We start from the raw sequence: 27,003 nt of genomic DNA on the forward strand, positions 1-27,003 counted from the left end.
AGCTTTCCTGATACTCTGACTGGCTGATTCCATTAGAAGGAAGCCTCTGTTGGAAGAGGTAAAAATCTTGCTGAGAGAATGCATAATTCTCCAAGTGGTCCCATAACTGATGGAGTACAGCCAGTGTTGGTGGGGAGGAGATGAGAGTGAGAGAGGAGCTTAGCTCTGAATCACCCTCTCCAAAAGTCTCCCTCTCCATCAGTTTTTAAGAGAGGTTAGAAAAGCCAGTACCCTTGGCTACAGCCAGTCCTCTGTGAATATCCTCCCACCCTCTGTACTTAAAATGCAATTTTCAGTGTTCATTTAGTGCCATAATTGTTTTAAGCACTTAAAGAATGGGAGTAGGGTTTATTACTTTCATATGTGTATCCACTTGCTGTCTTTTGAGAGAGAGAGCAAGGTTTGACTAGAGCAGAGCTCACATAACATTTCTCAAACCCAAGAATAACTTGTTAAGTTTGCTTTTGTTTTGGATACCTCTGGATACTTGTGAAACTTAATTGACTGAAATTATGGTGAAGGTTTTTTGGTTTGGTTTTTTTTCCCCCTTAAAGGCAGAAAGGTTGAGTGTGGGTGTCCACTCTGCTCTCTGTACTTGTGCCACTTGGAATATGGCACTTGGGTGGGATGGGAAGCTTGACCCCATTCTCACACATCTCCCCTTCCTTGTTTGCTTAACCTGCCTATTAACCTTGTCTTAGCAAAGGCAGAAACCCTCCGGGGCAAAGAACTTCCCTTGCTACTGTGCTTGTAAAACACCTGGAATAGCGGAATCAAAACAGCCCTGGCTTTCCCAAACTGGGACACCTGGGATCCTGTGGAAGAACTGCCCGTGGCTGAGGAGGGGACAGGAGTGGGATGGGAGCTCTGACAGGGCTCTCCAGCCTGAGCTTATGTAATGGAAAATGGCACAGGTCCCTGCGGAGCGGAGCTGGAATGCGGGAATTGTAATGGCCTGGGGAGGTCTGCAGCTCGTTTAAACAGAGTGGAAACATTGCAGATTCATAAAACTTGTGAGTCAGAAAGTTTACAACTTTCCTTCCTTACGGCAAAGGGAAAAATCTATACTGCAGCTTTTAGATAAACACGTTAATGTTCGACAGGAGTGGGACTGGGAGAGTGCTGCTCAGGCAGAGCACGAAGAGCCTCCCAGGCAAAGCAAATGTAGAAGTTGGGGGTTTGTGTATTTTGCCTTTGCTATAGTGCTGTTTGATTTATTTTTTTTAGCCTAGTTTTTGGTAATGTTACCTTACTGGCCTGGCACTAATCAGTATTTACAGTAACAAATTCTAAATTGCTATTTGAAAGAGGAAAAAAAACCAACCCCAAAAGCTAAACATTAGTTACTCCACTGCATACCTTTGAATACAGGCATTTGGTGAGGCTTACTGAGAATCAGAGGCCCTAAATATTATGTTTTAGGGGTACTTGCAAAATTTCCTGCTTTTTCTTTCTTCATTTCCTTTAAAAGGGAAAATTAAATGAAAAAGGATAAAAAAGGATAACAATATTCCTTTTAAAAAGGGGATATTAATATAATATTTATTAGTATGTGGTTATATAAAATTCTGAATAATTAATGCCCTTAATGAAGAAGCAAATTCTGGATTTAACAAAGGTGAAATTGTCTGTTAAACCTACAAGCTTCAAAGTCTCCTTCTTGCAATGCTGTCCTAGTACATGCATGTAGTCTTTGGTTTTCTGACTCATCTCTTGGGTCTCAGACCTTTCCCACTCCCTGGTTTAAAATACTTGTGTTTGATGCTGAATTAACACTGATGTACTGGCAGACAATTAGGTCTTGTGGGAAAAGGAAGGAAGTAGCTTCTAGTTGGTTTTCAAGAATTCATTGAAGAAAACCAGTTTCCCCCTTTTCAGAACAGTCGGAATCCAAAGCAGGGGGGAAAGAAACAGTATCTGATTTGAATGGCAAAGTTTGTTTCTAAGTTTTTAACTGTTAGGATTTGTGTATGCATGGAGCTCTCATCTTTGCAGGAGCTGTCTCCATACTTGGACAGTTACACAGTAAAAACAAGTCACACCTAATGCTAACATCCCCTATTTTCATCTTTCCCTTTCCCTGCAGAGCTGTGAGGAAACTCAGAGTGGCACCTCAGCTGTTGCTCTTCAGTTTCACACCCAAACTGAACTCACCTTATCTCTGAAGCACAGTCAGATCTCTGCTCCTTCATGAGCTTTCTCAGTATGCACATGCCTGACTAGCAACAGCAGCTCTCTCTAGATGAATAAGCATAAAAATTCTGGTGCAGATCTCTGCAGACACTTGAGGATGAAAAAGAATTACAGGATTGGCTGTTTCAACAGTAATTTTATGAGCAACTACATGAGATATTAGGGTTGCCCCCTGATTGAGTTTTCTTTTCTGTATGTTAGAAGTACGTGTAAGTTGAGACATAGGATGGATGTGTGAGGGAGGATCTGTGCTCTGGGATGTCAATGAAGAACGATGCTCGCATTTAGAAAACTGATTTTTGAGTAACTGGTGGTTTTGCTTAAGCTTTTTGCTCTTCCCTGGGGCTAATCAGTAATTAACGTGTTCCCTGTGAATTTATCTTGTCCAAATTTGGTCACATCTCTGAATAGTTTGACATCCCATTGAAGGAAATACAAAGGCAAGGAGGAAGAAGAGAAATCAGTGTAACGTGAACATAAGAAACATCCACCTGTCCTGTTATGGTGTCATTTAACTGGAAAGGTTTTATTAAATATTGGCTAAAACTGATTAAATATGATCTGCACACCACAACTTTCAAATCAAGACCTTTGGGCTTAAGTGGTGTTTCATTTGCAAACCTGCACAATCTGCACTCAAATCAGTCCCTGATTGCAGCAGGGCAGCTGGCAGCACTAGAATGCTCCTGCTCTGTTTCCACTGAACACAGAGAAATGAGCTGCTGGAAGTGCTTGTGCTTCTCAGGAGTCATTCCTCTGGATTAATTCATGGTTTGTGTTTAGTGGTAGTTAAACTAAGTAATCATAAGGATCTGGATGGATTCCATTCCCTCAGTGAAAGGAAGCTCTTGCCAAATCAATAATATTTCTCTATCATTTGTTGCCACCTGATCCCATATTCTTTCCCTGCCTCTTCCTGTTTCTAGCAAAGTTAATTGGGAGTTCTGTTTATATAAGGACTTGTGCAATGAATCTATAAGGTAGAATAACTTTTACTATGGAATTTTGCTGAAACTTTTTTCACCCTTTCTGGGTTTGGCCCTATTTTGCTTCCTGAGTTGGCTGAGCAGGGAGCTGACACTTCTGCTACCAAGATTCCCTTCGAGATCCTACCTTTATGATCCCAGTTGGAGTTAGGGAAGCCTTGATCAAAGGGAAGTCTGTAGTCCCCACTTTGCAGAACCATAGCAACAGGGCAATCAAGCAGTTTACTGGCTCTTGCCAGGTTTCTGCTAATGGATGTGGAGGATTGTAAGCAAGAAACACTTTGCTGTAAGGACTGGGAGGTGTTGGGTTGTCTGCCACACACAGGGGCTGCAAAACCACTGACAGCTTTTGGCACCTTGACCTGGTTTTGTAGAGACATCCTGCTGAATGTCAAGAGAGCTGTTTTGGCTCAGCTTACCACCAAGAATACAGAAAACCTGTGTGGCTCAGAGCTATTTAGGAGAGAATATTTTGGGGTTATTTGTCAGTCATCTATTTCTGAGGCCCAGTGACATTTATCAAAGAATTCAGTGAAACTATTAACCCAATAGCTCTGTTAATGATCCATTCATTTTTTTCTTCCCCCATCCCCCCACATAGTTTCAACGTTGATTTATTGTTCACATGAGGCTGGAGTAATGGTGGGAGAAAAGATATTATTTAGAAACTAACTCCAGAGGAAAAGTGTATTTTCTCTAACCAAAACAAACTGCACAGTGCTGTCAATGGCCCTGTTTCAACTGAGGTAGGTAAGGAGATGTAAAGAAAAAAATTGCCTTCTTGCAAAGGTCATCCCCAGATTATGGAATTTGAAACAAAACCTGTCCCATTTTTCTTTTAAGGCTCAATTTTCTGTTCTGCATTCCTACCTGCAGAGTAAATTAATTTTCCAAGTGTTTAAGGTTTATTTTTTGAAGACTGCTTCATTTACAGCAGAAGTGTACAGGTGGTCTGAGTGCTTAAAACACTTTTCTCCTAAGAGGTTCCTCATGTAGACTGGCTGTAGAGTTCAGCTTTGGGTACTCTGGGGAGCCATAATCTGTGTTAGAAAACAGAGAATTTTGAAATAAATACCTTTTCTCCACACATCTTAGGTGCTGAGGGTTTTTTAAATGCATTTCCCCGTATATTTAAAAAACAGATATATTTTGTAAGTTGGTGCAAGCAAATAGTGATGCGTACAGTTCTTTTGAACAGAAATGAGTCTCATAATGCCATGGCAGCTCAGTGATTGTACATGTGGATGCTGTTGTTCCAGACCCCTGATAGTTGGTTGCACTTAAAGAAATTGGTACTTCAGCAGGATGCACGTGTGAGTTTGTTTGGTTGGTATGAGGTTTGCTTGCTTGTGGGTTTTTTAAGCAATTTTTCCACACACACTGACCTAGAATGGGCTTTTTGTATTGGGAAGTGCCATACATCAAAGCCACATTCATTGAAAAGCTACTCACCTTCTGAAAACCTGGTCATAGAGGGTGGCAGGGAAGACAGCTTAATATTTGAAACAAGTCACAGGTTTTGTGCTTTCTCAGGTCAGTTCAGTACAGAAACTAACACCAGGTTGAGATACACTCAAAGGAAAGGAGGGTTCACTTGGATGCACATAGAAAGGCAGGCAATGTAATGCCAGACTCAGAGATTTGAGAGTTTTGGGATTGTAATTCACGGTGTAAGGGTACTGAAGCAATAGGCTACTAGGAAAGCATGAGTAGGAAAGAAGAAACATGACTTTGAAAGGATGAATGCCCTAGAGGAAGTGTTGAAGCAGCTAACCTTGAATCATCTCAATTGGCCTTGACAGAGTCCCGGAATAAAAATAAAATAGAAGAATTCTCCTTATGATGGCAGAGCATGGGTTCCATCTCCCAACATCTCAGGTGTTTTGCACATTAGCTTCTTGCCCAATTTCTTTTCACAGGTTTCACACACAAATGAGACCAAATCCATAGGTAGTTGGAAGAAACCTTATTTGTTAAACTTCTCCCATGTAGCCTTTTGCAAAGAAAGCACAGATGTAAAATTCTTGCTTGTGCAGCTTCTTTGTAAGGACTTCTCTATTTCCAGCTGTGTCAGTGAGAGGATCCAGAAAGCAGCCAACAATCTCCCAAGAAATAAAGAATAAGCAAATGAAACTAAAGGCCAATATTTGATTTCCTTTTCTTCACTGTCCTCTCAAATAACTGCTTAAATTCAATATCAGAGATAGATACTGCCTATAAATTCAAGGAATTCTTCCTGTAACAGAGAGGAAAACATTAAGCCATACAAAAGAAAATCTAGCAAGTTTGTTGAGCGAATTTCTTTGCAAACTCTTCCTCTGATTTGATGGAACAAGCAGGATCAGTGCTCCTGTCTAACAAAAGAGACATCTTATTTATTTATTTATTTATTTATTCAGGAGACTGAGCAGGAATTGCTGTTCATAAAACCTTTGCTCTAGAATCTGCTTGCTGGCTTTTTTATTAGATAAAATGGGTGGTTACACAGCATTGCCTTGGTGTTTCTACATTTACTAATGATACATATTTTAAAATCTAAAGAACAGGCATAATTCAGGCAATGGTAATGCAAGCCCTGGCAAAACAGTATATTATCTTATCCCTGAGTAATTTTAATTCACATCTTCAAACTGTAATCATAGTGAATATAGCATTTGGCAGATTCAGCACGTCAATGCTTCAATCCATTGATGATAAAAAGGTGCTTCATTCTGAGCAGGTTATAATTACTCTTCCTTCAGTTAAAACTCGGCTCATCTGGGAGGGATTTTCACTGTGGTTTGCAAATCTTCCCTCTGCTTTGCCTCCCCCACTCGAGATGGAGAAGCCTTGGCTTGGTGTGGTTTTGAAAGATGAAACTTCTTCCAGTGTCCTGGATGAAATACATTGATTGTGGAGAAGCACACAAAGTAGTAATGTAGGATTTTAATTAGTAATGTAGGATTTTAAAAGCAAGATTTACTAAACACATATTAATGCTTTTACCAAATTGAGTAAACATGACTTTTTCTTAATGAGCTCTCAGTGTAAACCTGATACGGGAGAAGAAAGTAGCTAGAAGGCATCTTGCTGTGGTGGAGATAAAAAGGTGTGCCTGCTCTTGGTGTGCTGGCTGCTGTGCCCCTTTTTCTGAAGAATCATTTCCACATATTAAGAATGGGAAGGAACATCAAAACCTTCTGAGAAGTGGAGGGAGAGAAAGAAATGTTCCAGGCAGAGTGGGAAAATGTAGCCAGGCCTTGGCTGCTGATGGATGGTTCCACAGACAGATTGGTATTTCTTCACATATTGTAAGGAGTGAAAAACCAAGGATTACTGTGTTTCCCACTTTGTCTGGAGAAGCACAAAGCTGCCCTCAGGAAGAGGCACATGGACAGTTTCTCTGCTAAGGCTTTCCTGCTGCCCCTCAGTGCCTCCCCATCTCCCACAGCAAGTGCTGCTCTCTGAGAACTGGCATGAGCATCACACATTTGTGAATTAAATACCTGCTCTTCCTCTCACAGGTGGATTTGCTGAGTTCTCCAGCTCTTTCCCTGGTCTCTGTGAAGGAAAATCCACACTCATCCCTACCTGCATTTCTCAACCCTGCCTCCCTGTTTCCAACACTGGCCCTACTAGAATCCTGCCTCATCTCTACCTTGGGTGCCAGCGAGATGTCCTCAACAAGGTGAGCACTCTGGATGCCCTGTGGGTCATGGAATGAGTATCTGATCTCCAGGGATCTTTCTCCATGTTTCCATCATGCTGCATCATTACAGATGTGAAACTGCAGAGGGGATGCAGGTAAAAGCTGCCCACACAAGCCATGGAAAGCTGTGGGAGAAGCAGTGATCCACACACAACACAATTAATTATGGGTCATGGAAAATGAAACTTGGGTTTCTTTCTCCTTCATCCTGGGGAAGATGATATGGAACATTCCTCAGGAGCCTATCAACCAGCTATCACATCTGCCATGATAGCAGGTCAGGGGCTTTCCTGCCACAGCTCTGACTGGTTTGTTTTGGCAGGTCTTGGAGGTTGACACAATTATATTTGTGGTTCCAGTAGGACAAAGGAAGATTGTCTGGTTTTAGTATTTCCTTCAAGTGCTAGGAGAAAATAGCACTTAAACCCCATGAATTGTGTAATAAGGGACTACTGCAAACAAATCTTTGTGCACCTACTGAAGAGTTCAGATCTGCACAACCAGTGTGGTTGTTTAAAATGAGCTTTTATGGTAGCACTGCATTAAGAAACTTTTGCTCTTTCTAAGTACATGTGCATTTAGTAATTTCTGCTCCTAAAAAATAGCCCAGAAAAAATTTTACACACTTAAAACAGTCAGCAAAATCATCAAATGTAGCACTTAGAGGATGCTGGACTATCAGCTGTCTCAGAGAGCTTATCTCAAATTGCCATAGGTCTCTATTCCTATGTATATCCACAGAGGTTTGCCTCCATGAGGAGACCAACTCACACTGCTTCCAGCCTGCATCTTGGGCTCCTTCAAAGGAATTTTTATTACTTCTGCAGCATGTGCCCACTTGCCTCCCATGTTCTCTGACAGTCCTATTCATTAGTTGAATCCCCAACAGCCTTCATAAGCTGGCATTAAATACATAGTTGGGGGAGAGGGAAAGAGTGCTTCACCCTACAATATTGCCCTAATTATGTGCAAGGCTTATGTGTATGGTTTTTTATCCATGTACAAAGCTGAAGCCAGGAGCTATCATAAGTACTCCAGTAACTGGATAAAATTTATGTACTTTGACCATTTCTATTTTCCCTACTAGTAGTTTCTTCTACTCCATCCAAGTCTGGCCATGAATAGGCTATTTTTAGATTTTTCACAATTATTTTAAGGGGATATTTGACACCCAAGCAATCACGTGGAAGGTACTTGTGCTTTAACAGAGAGCACAGAAATGGAGGATAGTCAGCAGTCATTGCATCTACTTTGCCCTTTAAAATCTGCCTTGGCTTTACTGCCAGGTATCAAATCAGCCATTCAAATGTGATTCACTTCTGATGGATGTCAAAGCAGCTTATTACTTCCCCTACCACAAAAGTCATTTATGGCCCCCAGACAAAAGACAACAGGAACTAAGTAATTAAAAAAAAAAAAAGAATTCTTTGCTTTCAGTTGATAAGGTACTGGATGTTTATATGCTGTTGGTTTCAGTGTGTCTGCAGTCTTGGTGTCACTTCAGTGTGTGCCAAAGGAAGCCCTGCAGCTGCAGATACTTTTGAATTAGTGCAAGAGCCCCAGGAGTTCCTCAGATTTGTACTTCTTCACATATTCTTGGGACTGAAAATCAAGGATTACAATGGAGAACCACAAAATGTCAGCACAGCACCTATTCAGGTGTTCAGGAAGTTCCTACCACCTGGTGTCATCCTTGACAGTCAATCCTTGGGAAGTTCTTCCATTGGTGACCTCGTAGATTTCTCATCCATTTTTAGAATAAATACAAATATTTTATTTTGAGATCTACTTATTTTTTGTACCTTTTCCTCTTGGGCATGTCACTTGTTGGCTGCACTAAACTCGACCTGAGTTCCAGTGGCTTATCTACCTCTTATCTACATCTTCAGTTTCCATGTTTGCCTCTGGAAAATGCAAAATGGCTTCCATCTTTAATATTGGAAAATACTTAGAAGCTGTGGGAACAAATTACAATTTCTGCCTTTCAGAGTGAACTTGATGTTTTCCCCAATAGCAGCAACTCTCAGCTTCCTGGGTTTAATCACTTTCTGGATTTAACCAAAAGTTAGTGGTAGCCACACAGTGGCACATTGGAAACATGAGTAGTGGATCTCTGCTGCTCTTCCTGCAATGTGCTTGGCTTTTGGGAAGCCTGAATGCTGCACAGGGGCACTGGGGAGAGCAGGCAGGGTGACTTACTGCACTGACTGCCCAGGAACACATGGCAAGAAACCTGGGGAGTAAAGAACATTCAAAAACAGAGGGCCAGAAACAAAAAAAATAGGGAGAAGTAGCCAAGTTCTGCCTCTGTTAGGACAGTCCAGGAGCAGTTAAGTGGTTTAGTTTGCATGCTTTGGTTTAATGGCCTTGCTGGGGCTACCTGAGATGAGAAGTCAGTTTTTTGCTAAGATTAAAATAGCTCTTTTCTATTCAAATCCAGATTTGGGGAAAAAAAAAAAAAAAAAAAAAAAAAAGATAAATTCTTGTAAGATTCCCCAAACTATTAAGATATAGTTGTATACACTGACCTTATTTTTGCCTTCAGATTCTGTGTGTTCTCATGATTTCTTCCATTTACTAGACATATCAATTTCTCTGAAATTACATAATCTCAAAAATATCTGCAAAAAACTCCTAATCTGCATTACTGTTTGACCTGATGAATTAAAGATGTGAATTTTCATCAGGTTTTATCAAGATGAGCTTATCTTTTCAGGATCTAAGTTTATCTCTGAGCGCCTGGGTAAGGAAATGCTGCTGTTGTTGCAGGACAGTCTGTATTCATGACCTTTCCAGAATACTAATGCTATTTACCATTAATACCTCTGCTGATAACACTTTATTTAGGAAAGATATGCAGCCACAAATGCTTGGGTTTTGTCCTTCAGCAAAACTAATGATTCATTCAGGAAAGTCTTAGGAGAATTTTTGTATTTTTTGCAGATTTCTTTCTAAATGCTTGATTCTGCAAACATTCATATTTTTTGCAGTGTTGAAATGCTAAAAACCTCCTAAGCATTCTAAGAGAAAAAATTGCTTGTTTTGGATCTCAGTGTGATACATTGTGGTTATTTTCCTGCAATAGATTGGTGGCATCACAAGACAGTATTTACTTTTACAGAAGATCTTCATTGCTCTTTGTGAAAGAGAGGAAAACTAAATTCTAGCCAACACAGGAATGACAGTGTCTTTTCTGAAAGTTAGTGTGACACAAAACAATCTGTATTGTGGTTATGGGCCATCTCATGGTTTGTACCAGCATTTAAAATGTAAAACTTTCTGCCTTCCCACTTGCATAACTATTCTCTTTCCTGTCTTCCAGACCTGGATTTTATTTCCTGGAACAAAATAACATTTTAGTGTGCTATTAATTTTCAGATTAAACAAGTCATAAAATGTAAATAAGCTTACAAAAGAGCATTTACCTTCTTTTCACAGAGTTGTTAGTATTAGGATTTCTGGATCTTCCTCCCATCGTAATTCACTTCTTCGTCTTGGGTGCCTCACAATGAAGGCACTGTTGTGGTTATTACAGTGGAGCATGTCACAGTGGGAATGATTGATTCTTCAGAACAGAAGGAAGCATAACTCCTTTCTTTAGCCTGTCTGAAAAACAAGCACTAATATTTTGGGGTGGTTTTTTTGGCTTGTAGATTTCAGACTTGGCGTCTGCAGCCTTCTTGTTCCATTTGAATATTCAATCCTACATCAAAACCCTGGCATGACTGTGCAGTGGTGATGGTTGGACTGTGCAGCCCACCAGTGTTTGAGTTTTAAAAGAAATAATAAAGTTTTCTATTCCTCTAAATACATCACACCCCCCTTAGCTATATTCTTAACAACCCTGCACCCTGGCAGTGCATTTGTCAGTGAGACTTTCACCACCTCCCTCTTGGTACCTGAGAATTCAGGACCCTGCATGTGCTTTGGTCCTGGATATTCCAGTGCTCCTCACTTACCTTCAGGCAGTGACAGCAGGGAGTGAGCTGGTTTGGGGTCAGTATTTCAGCTCAGTGACCTAAAGCCAATAATTGTTTCCCAGGAGTTGCTGCTGTAGAGCTTTGGGATCCTGGAAGGGAAAAGCTGTGCAGCCCAGGACAGCGAGGCAGGGATGTTGGGGATCAGGGTTCCCCCAGGCACTTGTAAGATACCAGGAGTCCAGCTAGTCCCCTGTGCCAGGAACCCATTCCCAGTACCTCTTCCCTCTGGATAATTCTCAATATTCCTGCATTTCCTTGCAGCACTCCTGCTTTTAAGGATGTCTGTGTGAGAGTGAAAGCCAGGCAAGGAAAGTGCAACTGCAGCAGCTATGGAAGGCTTGCAGGACTTGGTGCTTCAGCTGGGGGATGTGAAGGAAGGGAGAGGGGCAAACAGGGACATACTGGGATTTGTTGATGAGAAGCTGAGATATACTGGAGTGTGGCCCAGGAAGTGAGCAGGGCAAGAAGCGCTAAGGCTGAGAACTTACCTTGACACATACAGCCCTTTTACTTCCTTTTTTTTTTTTTTTGGCCATTGCTGCCAATAACATTTCTGATGATTTGCTTTGCAAGGAATTGTCCATCTTCTGTTCCCCTGGGATGGGTGTGTTTATGACATCATGCATGTCCATTAGTTTAAGGTGCCCTGAATGTGCTGATGTGAGGGACTTTGGATGAAAGAAAGATTGGAGGAGCTGCTCATTTTGCTCCAGGCAACAAAAATCAGCTAGCTAGCAGAAATTCATGGGAATTCCCTGTTTAAAACCACTATTGGCTGGATTTTATGCAGTTTCCTCTGCAAATGACTGATGTAGATTCCCCTCTCCCCTGCAGCCCTTTGTCCTCACTCAGCATTTCATTCATGCATGGGTATCCCTGTGTGTGTTCATCCCTTGGACACACACTGGGCCATATGTGTGAGGTACCTGTGCTCAGCATCATGTTGTTCTGATTGAACAAGACAGAATTCTGGCTCTTCTGCTAAATAAGTACATCCCTGTTTCTCCTCACCAAAGGATCTCTGTGCTTGCATTAAAAATATGGGGAAGAATCAACCATTTGGCTTTGTGACTGTATTTTCCTACTGGTAGATCTCCAGCAGAAATCTGCAGTGTAAAAATTCACTCATGCTACTGCTCCTATGGATTGACAAACTTTATTATATATCTGCTATGACAACAAAAGGATTAAAATCAGATTGGGGGGGTGCTTTTTTTTGAAAAATGTTTATTTTGAGATAAGAGTTTCCGTAGAAATCTGGCCAAAAGCTCCCCAGTGTTTATGTTCAGTGTAAGCAGTGTCCAAGCCTAGTACTGCATGTCACTTACTGCCAGATCCTCTCTGAACCATGGCACTTGGATAAGCTTACTCTAACATGCTAAATTGCTTTTCTGTGTCAATATGCTTACTTGGAGCAGACTGGATGGTTTGTGGTAGAGCCATCTCTATTTTTCTAGCACTTTTCCCCCATGTTTTTGCACCAAGGTGCTCACTGCATCACAAACTGCTTTGCACAATTTAAATACCATCAGTATGGCAAGATGCAGAAAAGAGGAGCCTCTCTTTTATTTGCAGTCATGAAAACTGACTTATTTTAAAGCCCAGTTGACTCTTAAGTATACATTTAGTGTCTCTACTTGTTCCTGTGATATTTCTCTGAGATGCAAGAGGCCTAGAGACTGAAAACTGAAATCTGAGCAACTAAATTGTAAATCACAGAGCAGGGCTCCTGTAAAATGCCAGTCAATGGTGTGTTGAAATGGTTTAATTCAAGATCTTCTGCTCTTTCCTAGAGGTTTTGTGAGAGTTTTGTATATCCCCTTAGAAACAAGAAATTCCTGGACTTGAGAGGTGACTGCAGGAGACATCCATTTCATTTCCTATTTCCCAGCAATATCTGTGAAGGGGCAATTTCAGTCCCAGATACGTGGTCTGGAAAACACATATTTGGGTCAGCAAACTGCATGTGGGCAGTGTTGTTATCAGCTTGCATGGTGAGAATTTAAACCAAACTAGCAAAAAGTTCATTCTCTTGGAAGTGATGCTTCAGAGTAGCAGAAGGTATTCTACCATTACTTCTGTTCTTTGTTAACTTTATTTTTATGGGATTTGCAGTCCATATGTTATTTGGACACACTGGATGTCTCATTCGAAGTTGTTAAAAGAATTCAAAGCTGAGGAGTTGTCTTTTTCCCAGAAGAATGTCCCTTACACAGCCAAAGCAATTCCAACACAAATTTCAGTTTGGTGTTTAGCTTTGCAATGAGCCAAAGGTACCATTTGACTTCTTTAGGCTTAATCTTCCTCTCTTTCCTAGGAGCTGATGCAGCAGAACGACATTGGCTATGTCCTGAATGCCAGCAATACTTGTCCAAAGCCTGATTTTATTCCAGAATCCCATTTCCTCAGAGTGCCTGTGAACGACAGCTTTTGTGAGAAAATTTTGCCTTGGTTGGATAAATCAGTCGATTTTATAGGTGAGTAGAGAATTTTAATTCTCTCCCCAACAGTTTTTGGATTGCTTTGTGTGTCTGCCTTGCTGTTTTGGCTGGAGAAGCCTTGAGTGCTTTCTGGGTGGTGTGAAAATACCCTCAGGATCTATGGACATGATCAGCCTCACTGTATGAGGAGTGATTGCCCCACAGGAGCAAAAAGTGGGGAGATTCTGCCACTGCATGTTCCATCCAGCATTACAGAACAAAGACCCTTCAGAGCTGCTTTCAGGCAGCCTTGTAGATGCCTGGTATACATCTGCAGAGAATGGATCAGAAATTTGGACATCCACCTTCTGTTTTACCTTTGAGAAGTAAACTAGCCAGATTTGAAATGACCAAATTGTTCCATCATGAATGCTTGCTTTTTACTTGTACATAAAATTAGAAACAATCACCTTTCTCAGACATCCAAAAAGAGCTGTTTATGTGCACATTAAGATGAGGTATGCTGTGACTGCAGGATGTTTCCTGAGTGTAGTCATGCTTTTTCTATACTCAATGCTACACAGTGCTAGAGAAAATAAGTGAGTTTTGTTTCAAGCTTCCATGAGATTTGCAATTAGCAGTTCATTTGGAAGCTTTGAACAATTTTCAGTAACCTTGCAAACCTTTCATCCTGGTATGATGCTGCTGAGTTTGACACTTGCCAATTTCTTTGCCCTGTAGAAAAAGCAAAAGCATCCAATGGCCGTGTGTTGGTGCACTGTTTAGCTGGGATATCTCGCTCTGCCACCATTGCCATTGCATACATCATGAAGAGAATGGATATGTCCTTGGATGAAGCTTACAGGTAGGGACAAATCTTCACTTCCTGCTAACTCTTGTGCCTGTTGGCCTGTTTTTCAGGTGGATGATAAAAGGTTCTATGACCAAGAGTAGAAACAGACGTTTTATCTGGTAGTTCACTGGCCACACTTCTGTTTTAAGCATAAGTTTCCTCTGGAAACAAATTAATGGTGTTGAATAGACATCACACAGCTGATATTAATTGCCCACCTGCAAAATGGTCTTTGATCCAAGCAGGTAAATACATGGAATGTAAACTGCCTGGAAATTCTATTCTGGCCAGGACAGGGTTATTTTTTGCAGTAGCCAGGAGGGGCAGGGCCAGGACCTGGAGGTTATTCTGTGCCACCCCCTGTCACTGCAGGGGCAGGGGAAAGGTCCCTCTGGGTCAGGTGGCACAGTCAGGTACTGTGGGGTTTCCCCATGGTGTGAATCACTGGAGTCTTTCTGCACCCTCTGTCATCCCTGTTGTGCTGTTACTGTTTGTTTTCTTATCTCATCACTGTTTCCAGTAAATTGTTCTTATCTCAACCCGTGATCTTTGCCTTTTGTGCCTCCAATTCTCCTCTCCATCCTGCTGCAGAGGAGCAGTGCATGGTTTGGAGTGTTTGGGTGGGAGCACCATTCCTGAAGCACAGCTGTGTGTACAGACAAACACAAACAGCTATGGCACACATGGAACAGCATCTCGTGAGCCACAGGGAGAGCAGAATGGTCAGGGTTGAAGAGAGAACTGAGGGGATTTCGAGCCACACTCAGGACAAGTGCTGGGCTGGATCTGTCTCCTGCAGTTTGGTGGTTGGTAGTGCTCACAAAGAACTGCCTGCAAGTGAAATGTCCAGGAATGGAGAAAGCTGCTTTGTTGTTGTTGAAGTTAACCAAAAACTAGGGGAGAAAGCATTTTGAAGTATCATGTCTCTGTGGCATTTAGTCATATTTGTGGAGACTCCCTTCCCTTTCCTCCTTTACAGATCCCATTATTTCTCTACTTGGATTGTGAACACTTTGCTACACTCCAGATGGCTTGGTTGCAGTTTACCATGACTTCTGTATTTAATTTAACCAACTGCTCTGTTGTGTTGTACAGAAAATGATGATTTTGTTTGGCTCCCTGGCACAGCTGGTGCTTCACTGCAAGGAGTTTTACAGAACCAATTTGAGTCATTGCCCTGGAGCAGGGGCAGAGGTGTCCCTTTGGGCTGTTTGTTTGCTACCACCATCCCTAAATCAGGGATGGGGACAGAGAGATGACCATTGGGTATTGCCATGTGGAGTGTGATTTCCACAGAAACTTTTCTTTTAAGCTGTTGAACGTAGTTATGTATGCAATGAAAAATCTTCATGTAAGAGATGCCTACAGCTCTCTCCTGCTGGGCTGAGACACTTCCCACATTCCCTAACTAGAGCCTGCTGGCAGCTTGGTGTTGTGCAGTAATTTCAACATGGAACAGGTTTGGTTAAGAAGCTAAAAACTGATTTATCCAGGTACAGATAACAGGGATGGATTACAGTGGATGTGGATAGATACTGTGCAAGGTGTGAGCTCTGCCTGGTCTCAGGCTATAGGGGCTGAGAACTAAACATTTCTAAAATGCACACACTTCAGGGAACTTCTTCAGGGAGCTTATAAATCCCTCCATGAAATCTCTGCATTAAATTCTAGTTTGTATCTTAACCAAAAGCATGAACAGAGTGTGAAGGATTAATCACACTAAGCCTTTTTCTCTTTGCACTGTAAATGCTGAGCCACTACTGTGAAATTTAGATTATCTTTTGTCATATTTCCTTTGATATGGCTCAGTGAGAATTGTCTGCAGAACATTTCACTCATTGGTTTGGGATCTCTTGTTGGCCAAGCTTGAAAGAAAAAATACTTTTCTTTGAATTAGTGGAAGTCATTAGATAAAATGTTTGTCTGACACTATTACAAAAATAAAAAGGTGATACCTTCACTTGAAGTGAAAGTCGAAGAAATAAACTTCTAAAATCTTTTGTATAATGGACTATTTAGCAGAAATAAACATAAAAATTAAACATTATACATGTCTTCCAGTTGGTGTGTAGTTCCGAGATGAAAAAGCTTGCAAAGCTTTAAAACTTGTCAGGGGGATCCAGCATGCTTTCCCTACTCCTTTTATTTTTAAAAATTCTGGTTTTAAATTTGGGACTGCCCAGTATTTTGGAGTGAGATGAGGAGACAGTGGAAAGGATAGAGTGTTGGAGAGGCTACCAGAACACAGGCAAGAAGGACCTTGCTTTAAATAACCAACCCAGCTTTGACTGGAAAAGAGTGAGCAAAGACTATGAATTCCTGGAAGCAATTTGCTAAAAACCCTAACATCAAACGCTAAGAGGACAAACTACAGCATTTCTCCTGAGTAGACTCACTAGATTTCTCCATTTCACAGTGTTACACTTCATGGTGGAAGTTTCCACTATGGCTTGTGCAACCTGATATTCCAGGTCATTGTTCAGCTTGACAACTCCCTAGTATTGTTTGTCCTTTGGCAAATTAAAAAAAAAAAAAAAAAGTATAAAAATGCAAGTTTTGTTTGACGTTTTTCATGTGCTTGCATGTACACACATACGCAAGTACCTTTCCATTTTTCTCAACACTGCTTTTAATGACTGCACACTCATCTTCTGTACACTTCCCCAGAGAGGTTTTGTTTTTAACAGTATTTAATTTTCCCAGTGACACATCCTATGTGTGTTTGTACTAGATTTAGCTCCTCAAGGTTTCTTCCCTTGTTAATTCTCTTGTCATATGGTTAATCATAGTTCCAGGAATGTTTCTTAAAAAAAAAAACAAAACCAAAACTGGAGGAGGAGGGATTTGGGCAACTCTATTTTGCAGCCTGTTAAAAGCAAAGTACTTACTTATCTATGTTGCAAATCAGGTAGGAAAACGTCTTTATATTTAACTTTGAAATAAATAGTAGAAATCATGTCATAGAAGTATTTCATACATTTAAAATCCTGGTTCAGCAAAACATTTTCAGTCCCATTGCACTTTCTCCCCACTGACCCCAGTGCAGGATTGGCACACGTTTGCCAGCCAGGCTGCTTCCTACAGCACCCCAAAATAGGTGAGCTCTTCCAGAGATTTGGCAATCCTCTACTGCTGAGCACCTGCAGGTTTTGAGCAAGTTGTTTTGTTTTAATGCTGCATTTGTACCTTTCTGCTTTTGATCATCACATCAGTGGGCAATACCAGTGTGGGGCAGAAATTGCTGGCACTTGCTGGACAAGGTCAGAATGTACCAGGGCTCTTTGTCTTGCCTGACAATGACAAACAGGGTAGGCAGGGGAGTAGTGACATGAGAGAGGTGACAGCAACATGTGATGTCATGAGAATGGTGGGGAAGCTGTCCACTCTGTATCACATGGGATGTGGTCTCTTGACTGAAGCTCAAATGCTGTTCATGCAAAACTCTAGGAGTTCTTGGCTCTGGTCAAAAACCAAGGTAGCAAAGATCCCACTGGTGAAGTAAATAAGGAAAATTAATCACTTGTGGACACCATGAAGAGTTAAAATGTTTCCTACCCCATACACAATTTTTAGCCGCTCTTAATCTATAGAGACAATTGAGAGCATGCCGCATTATTTCACTTTAAACTGCCTTTTTTTAACTCCATCCTCAAGTTACTTATGCTTGACTGAACCTTAGTCCAAGCTAAGTTAAGAATAGGCTGTAGACATTCACAACACTCACTTTAGGGTTATCTTACACCTGAGCAGCAGGCTCCTGAAATAATTGTTTGTTTGTCCCTTCTTACCAGATTTGTGAAAGAAAAGAGGCCAACCATTTCTCCCAACTTCAACTTTCTGGGCCAGCTTTTGGACTTTGAGAAGAAGATCAAGAACCAGAGCGGTCAGCCCAGCCACATCAGCAAGCTGAAACTCCTGCACTTGGACAAGAGCAGTGAGCAGGTGCAGGTGGTGGAAGGGGGACAGAGCAGCCTCTCCACGAGCCAGCTGTGCCTTTCTGCCACCTCGGAGCTGCTGGAGCCCAAGCCCACGGACGGGGGCACAGCCCCTCAGGGGCACCCAGCCCCGCCGGACGATGGGCCCCTGCTCCAGGGCATCAACGGCCTGCACGTCTCCCTGGACAAGGTGGAAGACAGCAACCGCCTGAAGCGCTCCTTCTCCTTGGATATCAAATCCGTGTCCTACTCGGCGAGCAGCAGCTGCGTGACGGCGGCGGTGCAGGGCTTCGCCTCCTCCGAAGACACGCTGGAATACTACAAACACGCTGCCGCCTTGGAGGGCAGCAGCAAGCTGTGCCAGTTCTCCCCCGTGCAGGAGGTGTCGGAGCAGAGCCCCGAGAGCAGCCCTGACAAGGAGCAGGCCTCGCCCAAGGAGGCCGCGGGCCCGTGGCCACTGGACAGCCCGGCCCCACGGCCACACGCGGGCAGGGCCGGCGGCTCGGCCGCGCCACGGCCGCTGCTGTACCCCCTGCACCGCAGCGGCAGCGTGGAGGACGCCTACCGAGCCAACTTCGTGTTCGGCCTCTCCACCAGCCAGCAGCACCTGGCCAAGTCCGCCGCGGGGCTGGGCCTCAAGGGCTGGCACTCGGACATCCTGGCCCCGCAGCCCTCGTCCCTCACTAACAGCTGGTATTTCGCCGCCGACTCCTCGCATTTCTACTCGGCCTCGGCGGTGTTCGGGGGCGGCGCGGCCTTCCCCGCGCTCAGCTGCGGCCAGCTGGCCTCGGGCTGCGAGCAGCCCAGCGCCGTGCGCCGGCGGCCCCGGCAGGCTGACCGCGGCGACTCGCGGCGCAGCTGGCACGAGGAGAGCTCCTTCGAGAAGCAGTTCAAGCGCAGGAGCTGCCAGATGGAGTTCGGGGACAGCATCATGGCAGACAACAGATCCCGAGAGGAACTGGGCAAAGTAGGCAGCCAGTCCAGCTTTTCGGGCAGCATGGAAATCATTGAGGTGTCCTGAGAGGCTCCTGTGACTGTGGCAGAGTTGTTTCCCCTTGCAGCCCCTCCCCAGCGTCTGAGAGGTCCCTGTAAATCTGAAACTTTGGGTTCAAAGGTGGGGGAGGGAACGAGCGGAGGCTTGGGTGTGAGCCAGGGAAAGGTCGGTACTGCAGCAAAGTGACAATGGCCTCTGCCCCAGGAGACCAAGGGTGCTGCTGGGCTTTTCTCTTCCCCTCGCCGGGAGAAGGGCAGAACATTTCACAGACCTTTCCCTGACAGAGGAAGCAATTCTATGCAATGGATTGCACATCCTTCCAGTGGCTTTTAACAAAGAAGCTCTCTTGGTGTCAAACCCTTCTCTGGTTCCGCTGAACCGCGCTCCTACCTGTCAGAACTAGTTTTGTTCTCCCCACGCCCCACGTCTTCACCAGTGCACCTTAGCCCTGACACTGAGCCAACCTCTGGAGGGAGACCTTTTTCCTGTAAGAAAGTAGACTGGGAGCGATTCCAAAGGCCTTAGGGACCGGTTACAGCAAGGCTGGTCTGAACACTCCGTTCAGACAAATGTAAATACTGGTGTAACTATTGTTCTAATGGATAGGCTTTAGGTGATTCGCTAGAAAGCTGCTTCAGAGAAAAAAAAAACCCAGTACCTCAAAAATACACAAAATAAACTAGGGCTTTATGGCTGCCACATGCTGGTAGTCAGTTCATAAGCAATGTGAACAAGTAATGACTGGCCACGTTTGATTTTTTTTTTTTTAAAGCTGTCTACGCACAAGTGTTTCAGTTGGCTCAGCAGCAATTCTTAAAAGAAAATGAATGAACCGTACTTAGGACTGTTTCCCCCAGTCTTTTGATATAGTATTTGTATTTGTGATATTAAGCTGGTTTCTGGGAAAGGGGTAGCTGCTTTGGCTTCTAAGCTGTAATGGAGTGGTTGATAGGTAGGTCTACATGCAAGAGAAGTGGCTACAATATGCTTTTCTTGGCCATTAACAATTCAGTTTCTCAAAAACAATTCAAAATGTTTGGGGTTTTCTGGGTTTTTTAAAAGGTAAAAACGAGTTGGGGTGGGCTTTTGTCCTTAACTGAGCAGTTCCACTGAGGAACTGCAGACACTCAAGGCTCTACAGCATCCTCACCCTCAGCACCCCAGGGCAGACATCTCCAGCTCAAGGAGGTATCCTGCCTCTGGTATCACAGGAGATGAAGCACAGCCCTTCTCATGTTTTTGACAGCTGCTTCCCCTCCCACCTTGGCTGCTGCTCACCTTTGGCTACATGTGGGTGTTGCCACGAGAGGTTTATGGTCAGCAAGAGAGCCACTGTGTAAAGCTGCATCCTTCCTGCTTCCAGGGCCTTCCCCAGCACCCCTCAGAACATGTGTGTTGAGGGCAAACTATATTGTTTTGTCCCATTTCAGTGCAGGCAGCTGAAAATTGTAGTAACAGATAATTAACCCTGGCCAACAGCTTTAAAAAAAAAATTGTCAGCAGCAAACAAGCCCTAATTCAAGTCAGCAGCTTGGGTTATGTTTGGGATTTTTTACTGTAAGTTTAGCTAGTTTGTGATTCAAATCTCAGGTTTTACTATATTGATAAGCGGAGAAGATTTTTGTCATTGTTTTGTTTTGTGGCTAGGGTGTGACTTAAATTTCCTACAGTGGACCGTTGAAAATAGCACTGAAAGCTACAGCATTGATTAACTTGATCCTAAAAAGTGCAAAAGGCACAAAGAGAGGAAGCCCCAGGAGTCACTGAGCCCAGAGGCTCTTTGTGCTGCACGTACAAGATGCTGACAAAGCGCCTGGGCAAGGGACAGGTTGACATCACCCTGGACAGTGTGACATCACCCTGGACAGTGTGGCAGATGGTGGCTGTTCATTAAATATGCTGCCACTTGTCTCTGTTTACATCTCAAGTGGAAGTGATTGCATCAGAACTATTTTCAGCACATATCCACATGCTCTGTGTGTATATTTACCTGTGTAAACAGTTGAACAGGGCTCCTCTCAGCCACATTTCAGGAAAAGCCCATGGCTTTGATTTTAAACCAGTTCATGGGGGTTAACACGTATCAATCCCTAGAGGCAGAACCAGATTCTTCCTCTCTTTTGTGCTCCTTCAGACGTGTGTGTTCTCCCCTTCTGTGTATGTTTGGGGTTGGTTTGGTTGATTGCCTTCTGAGGAACTGAAATCTGGTCTTGTGGCTCCTGGTGATTCCCAGTGTGTTCTGGATGGATCCAAGTTGTAGGCTCAGTACTTAGAGGGGGCAGGTTCCCTCAGGAGGAAGCCTTAACCCCATGTCCTGCACAGGGTGGTGCCCTGGCTGATACCTGAACTAGAGTCCTGTCCCTGAACAATACTGGAAATGGTTTGCAGAAGTCTGGAAAGCAAAGTGGAGGATGTGAGAGGGAAAAATGTGTACATGTTCAATATGAATATAATGTATGGCATTTGGTGTGTGGCATACTTGGCATGTTTGGTGTATGGCAAGCTGGTGAAGTGGTTCAGAGAGATGTGAGTTTCTCATCTTGTTGTGTCATGAGCATTACCTGTATGTTACGATGAAATAAAATCAGACATGGTACCTGTTTATACAGAAGGCTGAGGAAGGAGTTGTGCAGTGTTTTCCCTGCAGCAGGAGCTGCTGCCCCCCAGCACCCAGGAGAGCAGGGGCCTTGTCCTTTATGGAACATGGAGATGTGTTCGTGAATGACAGGGCTGGAGTAGCTCTAGACCACTTGTCACAAGCACTGGTGATTTTACAGCACCAGTAACCATTTAGACCTCTTACCTGTGCCTGATTATCACCCTTCTGCTGCTGTGCTCATGAGCAGCAGTGGCACTTGTCTGCATTCCACTGTCTACCACAGGTGTGAGCAACCTGTTCCTCAATCAGCTGGGGTAGACTTGTTGAAGCAAGTATTTCAAACTGATGAAGTTACCCAGAATGAACCCCATGTTTTCTACTTGCTATCCATACTTCTTAGTTGAAGAATAATTTAATTACTTGTCTAAATACTTGTTTTGACTGATGCTGTCAGTTTTGAAGTATTCAGAGAAAGCTCTGCTTGCTGAGATTGGAGTACAACCCCACTGCTGCTTTAGAGAATGGCTCACACAAATATAGCATAAATTAAAATTAAATCTTGCAGTAGAATAGGGCTGCCACAGATACATTCTTAGAGGGCAAAGCCTGCAAGTTGATGTAACAGCATCTTCAAACTCAGGTGCAATAACAGAAGCTTTTTCTTCAGAGAATTTCAAAGCACAATCCCAGAAAGGGAAATGTAAACTCTGAGCCTCTCTAAAAGAAAATGAACCATCAGTCAGTCAGAGCACAAGTAAGAACCTGTGTGAGTTTGCTTACTTTATACAATCAAGATGTAGCATCTCTTAGAGAGGAAAACAAGAACCATGCAGATTCACTGGCATCAGCTGCTCAACCTACAGAACAGGCTGACATGACAATCCTCTCAGATTTAGCTGCTCACCCCACTCCAAAGCCCACTTCTGATCGCAGTAGCTCTGTTTGTTCCCTCAAGTTGTTTTTTGAAGCATTCACTTCAGCTTTCACCATTCCTCCTCCTGCCTGCTTTGCAAGACTTGCTCTGCTCCTGTTGCCTCCATCCCTCCAGTGCTGCCCCTGCCAGCAGACAGCAGACAGCTCTGGGAAGAGACAGCCCTCATTCCATCTCCAGTCAAAACCTGAGGGGCAACTGAAATGTGCCTCATGCATGTCATCAACACTTAATTTTCATTTCACTGCCTGGCATTACTGGGGAGAGGTCCCCGAGGTCACTGGGCTCTTGATGTAACCATCACAGTGACATTCCTGGAATGAAGTGGATTGAAAACAGCAAACCTCCCCCCAGCAGGGATCAGGTAGCCCTGCTTGTGAGGGGGCTGGGGAGGAGAAGAGAGTAGAAATGTGCTAATTAGGTGAACTGCTGTCTTAACTATGTTCATCAGCTAGGTGCTCAAAATGCTGTGACTCACAGCACAAGTTACAAACTGACTTCTAGCAGAAAGTGGGGGTATGAAAAGCCCAGAACAAGAGGGACAGCACTGGGGTCCTAATAAGGCTGTTACTGCCACTTTTTTAAATCTAAACTTACCTAGCCAAACATTTCAGATAGCTAGCCCTACACCTAGCTAATCTGTATTTGTTACTAATCTGTGGTAAAAGTAGTTATTCCAGTACTTCTGGACAGTGTGACATACACAATACCACAATTATATTATACACACAAACCCACAACTGAGAATTCAGGTAGAACAGTGCTCCTAATACATTAGCTTTACCTGGCAAAGCTTTCCCTTTGAACCCTGCCTGCAAAGAACTTCTTGGCCTTCAGGTCCAAATGGTTGCTCTGAGGCAAACTGAAGTGTTTCTGCAGTAAAGCCTTCAGCTAATTCTGCACTTCAGGAATATTAGTAAGAGTCACCATAAATAGAAAAGGGAGCTATTTATTACTTGTGCAACACCCACCCCTCTGCAAAAGGGCTGCTTTCCTGGCATGTAAAATGCTGTGACTTTCAGAGCTTCCTGCAGGAAGGGATTGCTCACTTAGAGGAGTGGATTTCAGCTGTTGTGTCCAGGGACCCTCGCCATGCTCCACTGCTGTACAAAGCCAAAGCAGGACACTCTAGAGGCACCAATGAGGCTGGGGAATCAGGCCATTAAAAAGAAAAAAAAAACAAACAAAAAAAAAAAAAAACCAGCAGCAAAACAAAAAGAAACCCTGTAAATTTGCCTTTCTTTGTTCAGTATCCTCTGTGCAGATGAGAGTCCATCACCACTTCGCTTTCCCAATGCCATGAGAACAGTGGGCAGCTGCAGGTGCTTATTTGCCTCTAAACCACTGATGAAGTGCATTAGACATTCCCTGCAGGAAACAGCTCCCTCTTGGGATCCCCTAGGCTCACCAGGTTCCCAAGAGATGCTCCTGGAACTACAGCAGGAAGTGCAGTGGTGCCCTGCAGATTCCAGGGCTGTCACTGCTCATCCCATCAGCTGCCCAGACCTGGGGCAGGGATAAACACATAAACTGCACTGGGAAGTTCTCTCAAATCCTTCTCTCTATAGAGTGGCTGTTCAATGTTCTGACTAAATGTGCAGCCCTGCCCACGTATTCCTGGTTGTGTCACTGTCCCACAGCAGGCTACTGTATTTCACAGTCACAGAATTAACGAGGTTGGAAAAGCTCTTTGAGATCACCAAGTTCAACCTACAACCTAACAAGACCTTGTCAACCAGATCATCCCCACAGAGTCAGCGCTCACCCTCCATCTGTAAAAATACAAAGCTTTTAAAAGTAGAAGAAGGGTTATTACAGGAAGCTGACAGTAAGAATTGCCTTTTGAATGCTCCTTTCCTCCAGGCCCCAAGAGGATTAGTTCTGTGAGGCTGTAGCTGCCACCCCACTGCTGGTGAGTCCCAAGCATCACTGCTCACGTCTTGTATTTGAACTGGACATCAGTGCCAACCAGAATTGGGACAGCACTGGGGGAAAAAACCAAAAAACAACCAGCATTTATTTTCATTCTGGGGACATGTTTCCTTACAATGCCAGGGCTGCTGAAATCTGCCACCCCCATGGCACAGAGTGGGTGCAGAGTACAGCTGAGCTGCTCCTGCACTGCCCAGACACCACAGTGAGAAGTGGGAATGAAGAATGAGCATGAAGGCAACTGGAGAAACAATGCACTTGGAAAAGAGCCACACCTAAAGTTTAATACTGGAGCCGTGGAACATGGAGCACGTAGGGAACTGAACAGGGCAACCACCCATAAACCATGGAGTGCTCAGCCTCAAGGCTGGGAATCAAAATACCCTCTGGCAGCTTGGGAACACAAGGGACGTTACAGCAGCACCTTGGGACACTACTGGCACAGTCTGAGAAAGGCTGGCTCAAGGAACCAATGGGCTTGAGAAAACCTGTATTCCTGCTCTGTGTAAAACCTTAGAGGAGGGGAAAACACACATTAAATATTTAAGTATATTTAAATATATTTAATTTAAAATACATATATTAAAAAAAATAAACCAAACAAAAACCACAAACTCTTTTCTCTCCCCTCCACCAGATCTTCACAGGAATCGCCCTGCAGGTAGGTTGGCACTTTAGCACCCTGTCAATGCATTCAATGACAAAAACAACGGAAACAAAGCAAACCTGCTCTGCACGGGTAGCACAGTGACCAGCGTGGGATGCAACGAGCACCAGTGGCAGCACAACGGGGGACTTGCAACAGCAGATTAAGGGGAAGGGCCAGAGCAGCTCAGGGCAGAGGGGAGCCACAGCTCTAGAGACTCTTCCTGCTCCCCAGCTTTTCACAGGATCACGTATCAAGAAGCTTAGCCTGTACCCCAGACCACACACCACCTCAGAAAGCAGAAAAGGGCAGCAATGTCTGGTTTCAGTGGAGCACACCAGATTATTCCCTGTTCATAGCACTAAATTTGTGGTAGAACTAACAGCTGGTACATTCACAAAAGACAACTGACACCTCCTCCAAGAGTGTTTGGCTTGTAAGAGGAAATTCATAAGCAGAAAGGTAATTCCAGTGACATCTCAAAGCTCCTGCTAAACAGCGTGGAGGGAAGCGTCAGTCTCACCCTGAGCGTCAGCAGCACCTGAGCTGAAGCTGAAAGCAGCATGAGGAGCAAAGCCAACAAGGAGCAGCCAAGCAACAAACAGCAGCCCAAGACGACGTGGCAGGACATGTCTTCCCCTCAGCAAGAGGGCCAAAGACTTACAGCACTGAGGCAGTGACAATGTTTTAAACAGAACTGTAAACCATTGTTTGAGGACAGTTACAGAGGGTGCATGCTTCTTGCAGTACCCATACGAGGGACTATCACCTGTGGAACAAAGGTGATGACATTTGAGCGCTGGAAGAGGTTGGCCTTCACATTTCAGCTCTCATTTCTTCCTAGTTATTATGCCTTCCACAACCTGCCCTTACTGTTGGAGAAGCTCTGTCTGAGGCCCAGCAGTACAGCCATGAGCCTACAGGCCAGTGTTCCTAGGAACATTCTCCCATTCTCAGCCCAATGCCTTGGTGTTTTCTGGCAAATGAGGAAGGAACTGATTTGCAGCCCTCACTCCTGCAGCCTTCAGTTGGGAATACTCTTCCTTTGCCCTCATTAGCTCTGATACTTAATGGCCTGAAGCCAAATGTCTACAAGCCTTAGAGAAGTGTCTTACCAGGAGAGAGCATCTGCCTTGAGATCCAGGATCAGGATCTTCCCACTGGCACAGGCTTCCAGCACATCAGGGTGTGGGATATTCGTGATCCTGTCTGGCAGACAGCTGAATGTCTGCCAAACATCTAAAACATCCAGACAGCATCATCTGGACAAGGAGGACAAAAATGGCTGCAGCCACTATTTAAAGCAGCTCAATATTCTTGTGTGTCTGATGGTGGGAGGCAGAGACACATTTCATGATGGACAATGAGGACCTGCAAGGGCATGGCCATGACAAGGAGATTTTCATGGGTTAAGTCTCATGTGAGCTTTTAACAAACCAAGAGTAAAACATGGCAAGAAGCTTGAACAAGTATGGAATTCTGATGTTCTGTCCTGTGCAACACACAGCATATGCCTAAGTAAGTACATTTATGTAAAACCTCTGGGGTGGGAGCAGCAGGAAAGAAGACCTCTCTGCTGCCTTTGCTAAAAAAAGTCCTCTTGAGTTCCCTGCCCTCCCTGAAGCAGTCAGTCCCTCTTCCCAGGGCATCATTCCAGAGGGCTTCATTTCTACAGGACTCTGCTTTCAGACAGTGTTCAGCAGACCCTGGGATCCAAGCACCACCGTGGTTCAGATGCCCATCTAAGTTGGCTGCAGCCTGCATGACAAAAATTCACTGCACACTACGTGGCCTTTGGGAATGCAACAGATGCCTGTTGCCTCTTGCCACCAGGCAATAATTATTA

General features: G+C 43.9%; 1 protein-coding gene and 1 long non-coding RNA gene across 6 annotated transcripts in view; one reads left to right on the forward strand and one right to left on the reverse strand.

The window, feature by feature from the left end:
* DUSP16 (dual specificity phosphatase 16) overlaps window positions 1-21,660 on the forward strand; it is a 62,421-nt gene extending 40,761 nt beyond the window's left edge. For all 5 annotated transcript variants that reach the window (XM_085049714.1, XM_085049717.1, XM_085049713.1 and 2 more), the window contains exons 5-8: window positions 6,683-6,846; window positions 13,165-13,324; window positions 14,009-14,132; window positions 17,912-21,660. In XM_085049714.1, coding sequence (XP_084905840.1) covers window positions 6,683-6,846; window positions 13,165-13,324; window positions 14,009-14,132; window positions 17,912-19,076 — 1,613 coding nt within the window. In that variant the 3' untranslated portion in view covers window positions 19,077-21,660. The remainder of the gene's footprint in view (window positions 1-6,682; window positions 6,847-13,164; window positions 13,325-14,008; window positions 14,133-17,911) is intronic.
* On the reverse strand, window positions 10,107-10,988 carry LOC146442901 (uncharacterized). Its single transcript, XR_014849493.1, has 3 exons — window positions 10,827-10,988; window positions 10,293-10,473; window positions 10,107-10,205 (listed from the first exon to the last, which is right to left on the reverse strand). It is a non-coding gene; the product is annotated as an uncharacterized LOC146442901 (long non-coding RNA).
* Window positions 21,661-27,003: the final 5,343 nt, after the last annotated feature.

Source organism: Lichenostomus cassidix, chromosome 1Ab, assembly GCF_008360975.1.
Source record: "Lichenostomus cassidix isolate B80296 chromosome 1Ab, HeHo_3.0, whole genome shotgun sequence".
NCBI classification, from domain to species: Eukaryota; Metazoa; Chordata; class Aves; order Passeriformes; family Meliphagidae; genus Lichenostomus; species Lichenostomus cassidix.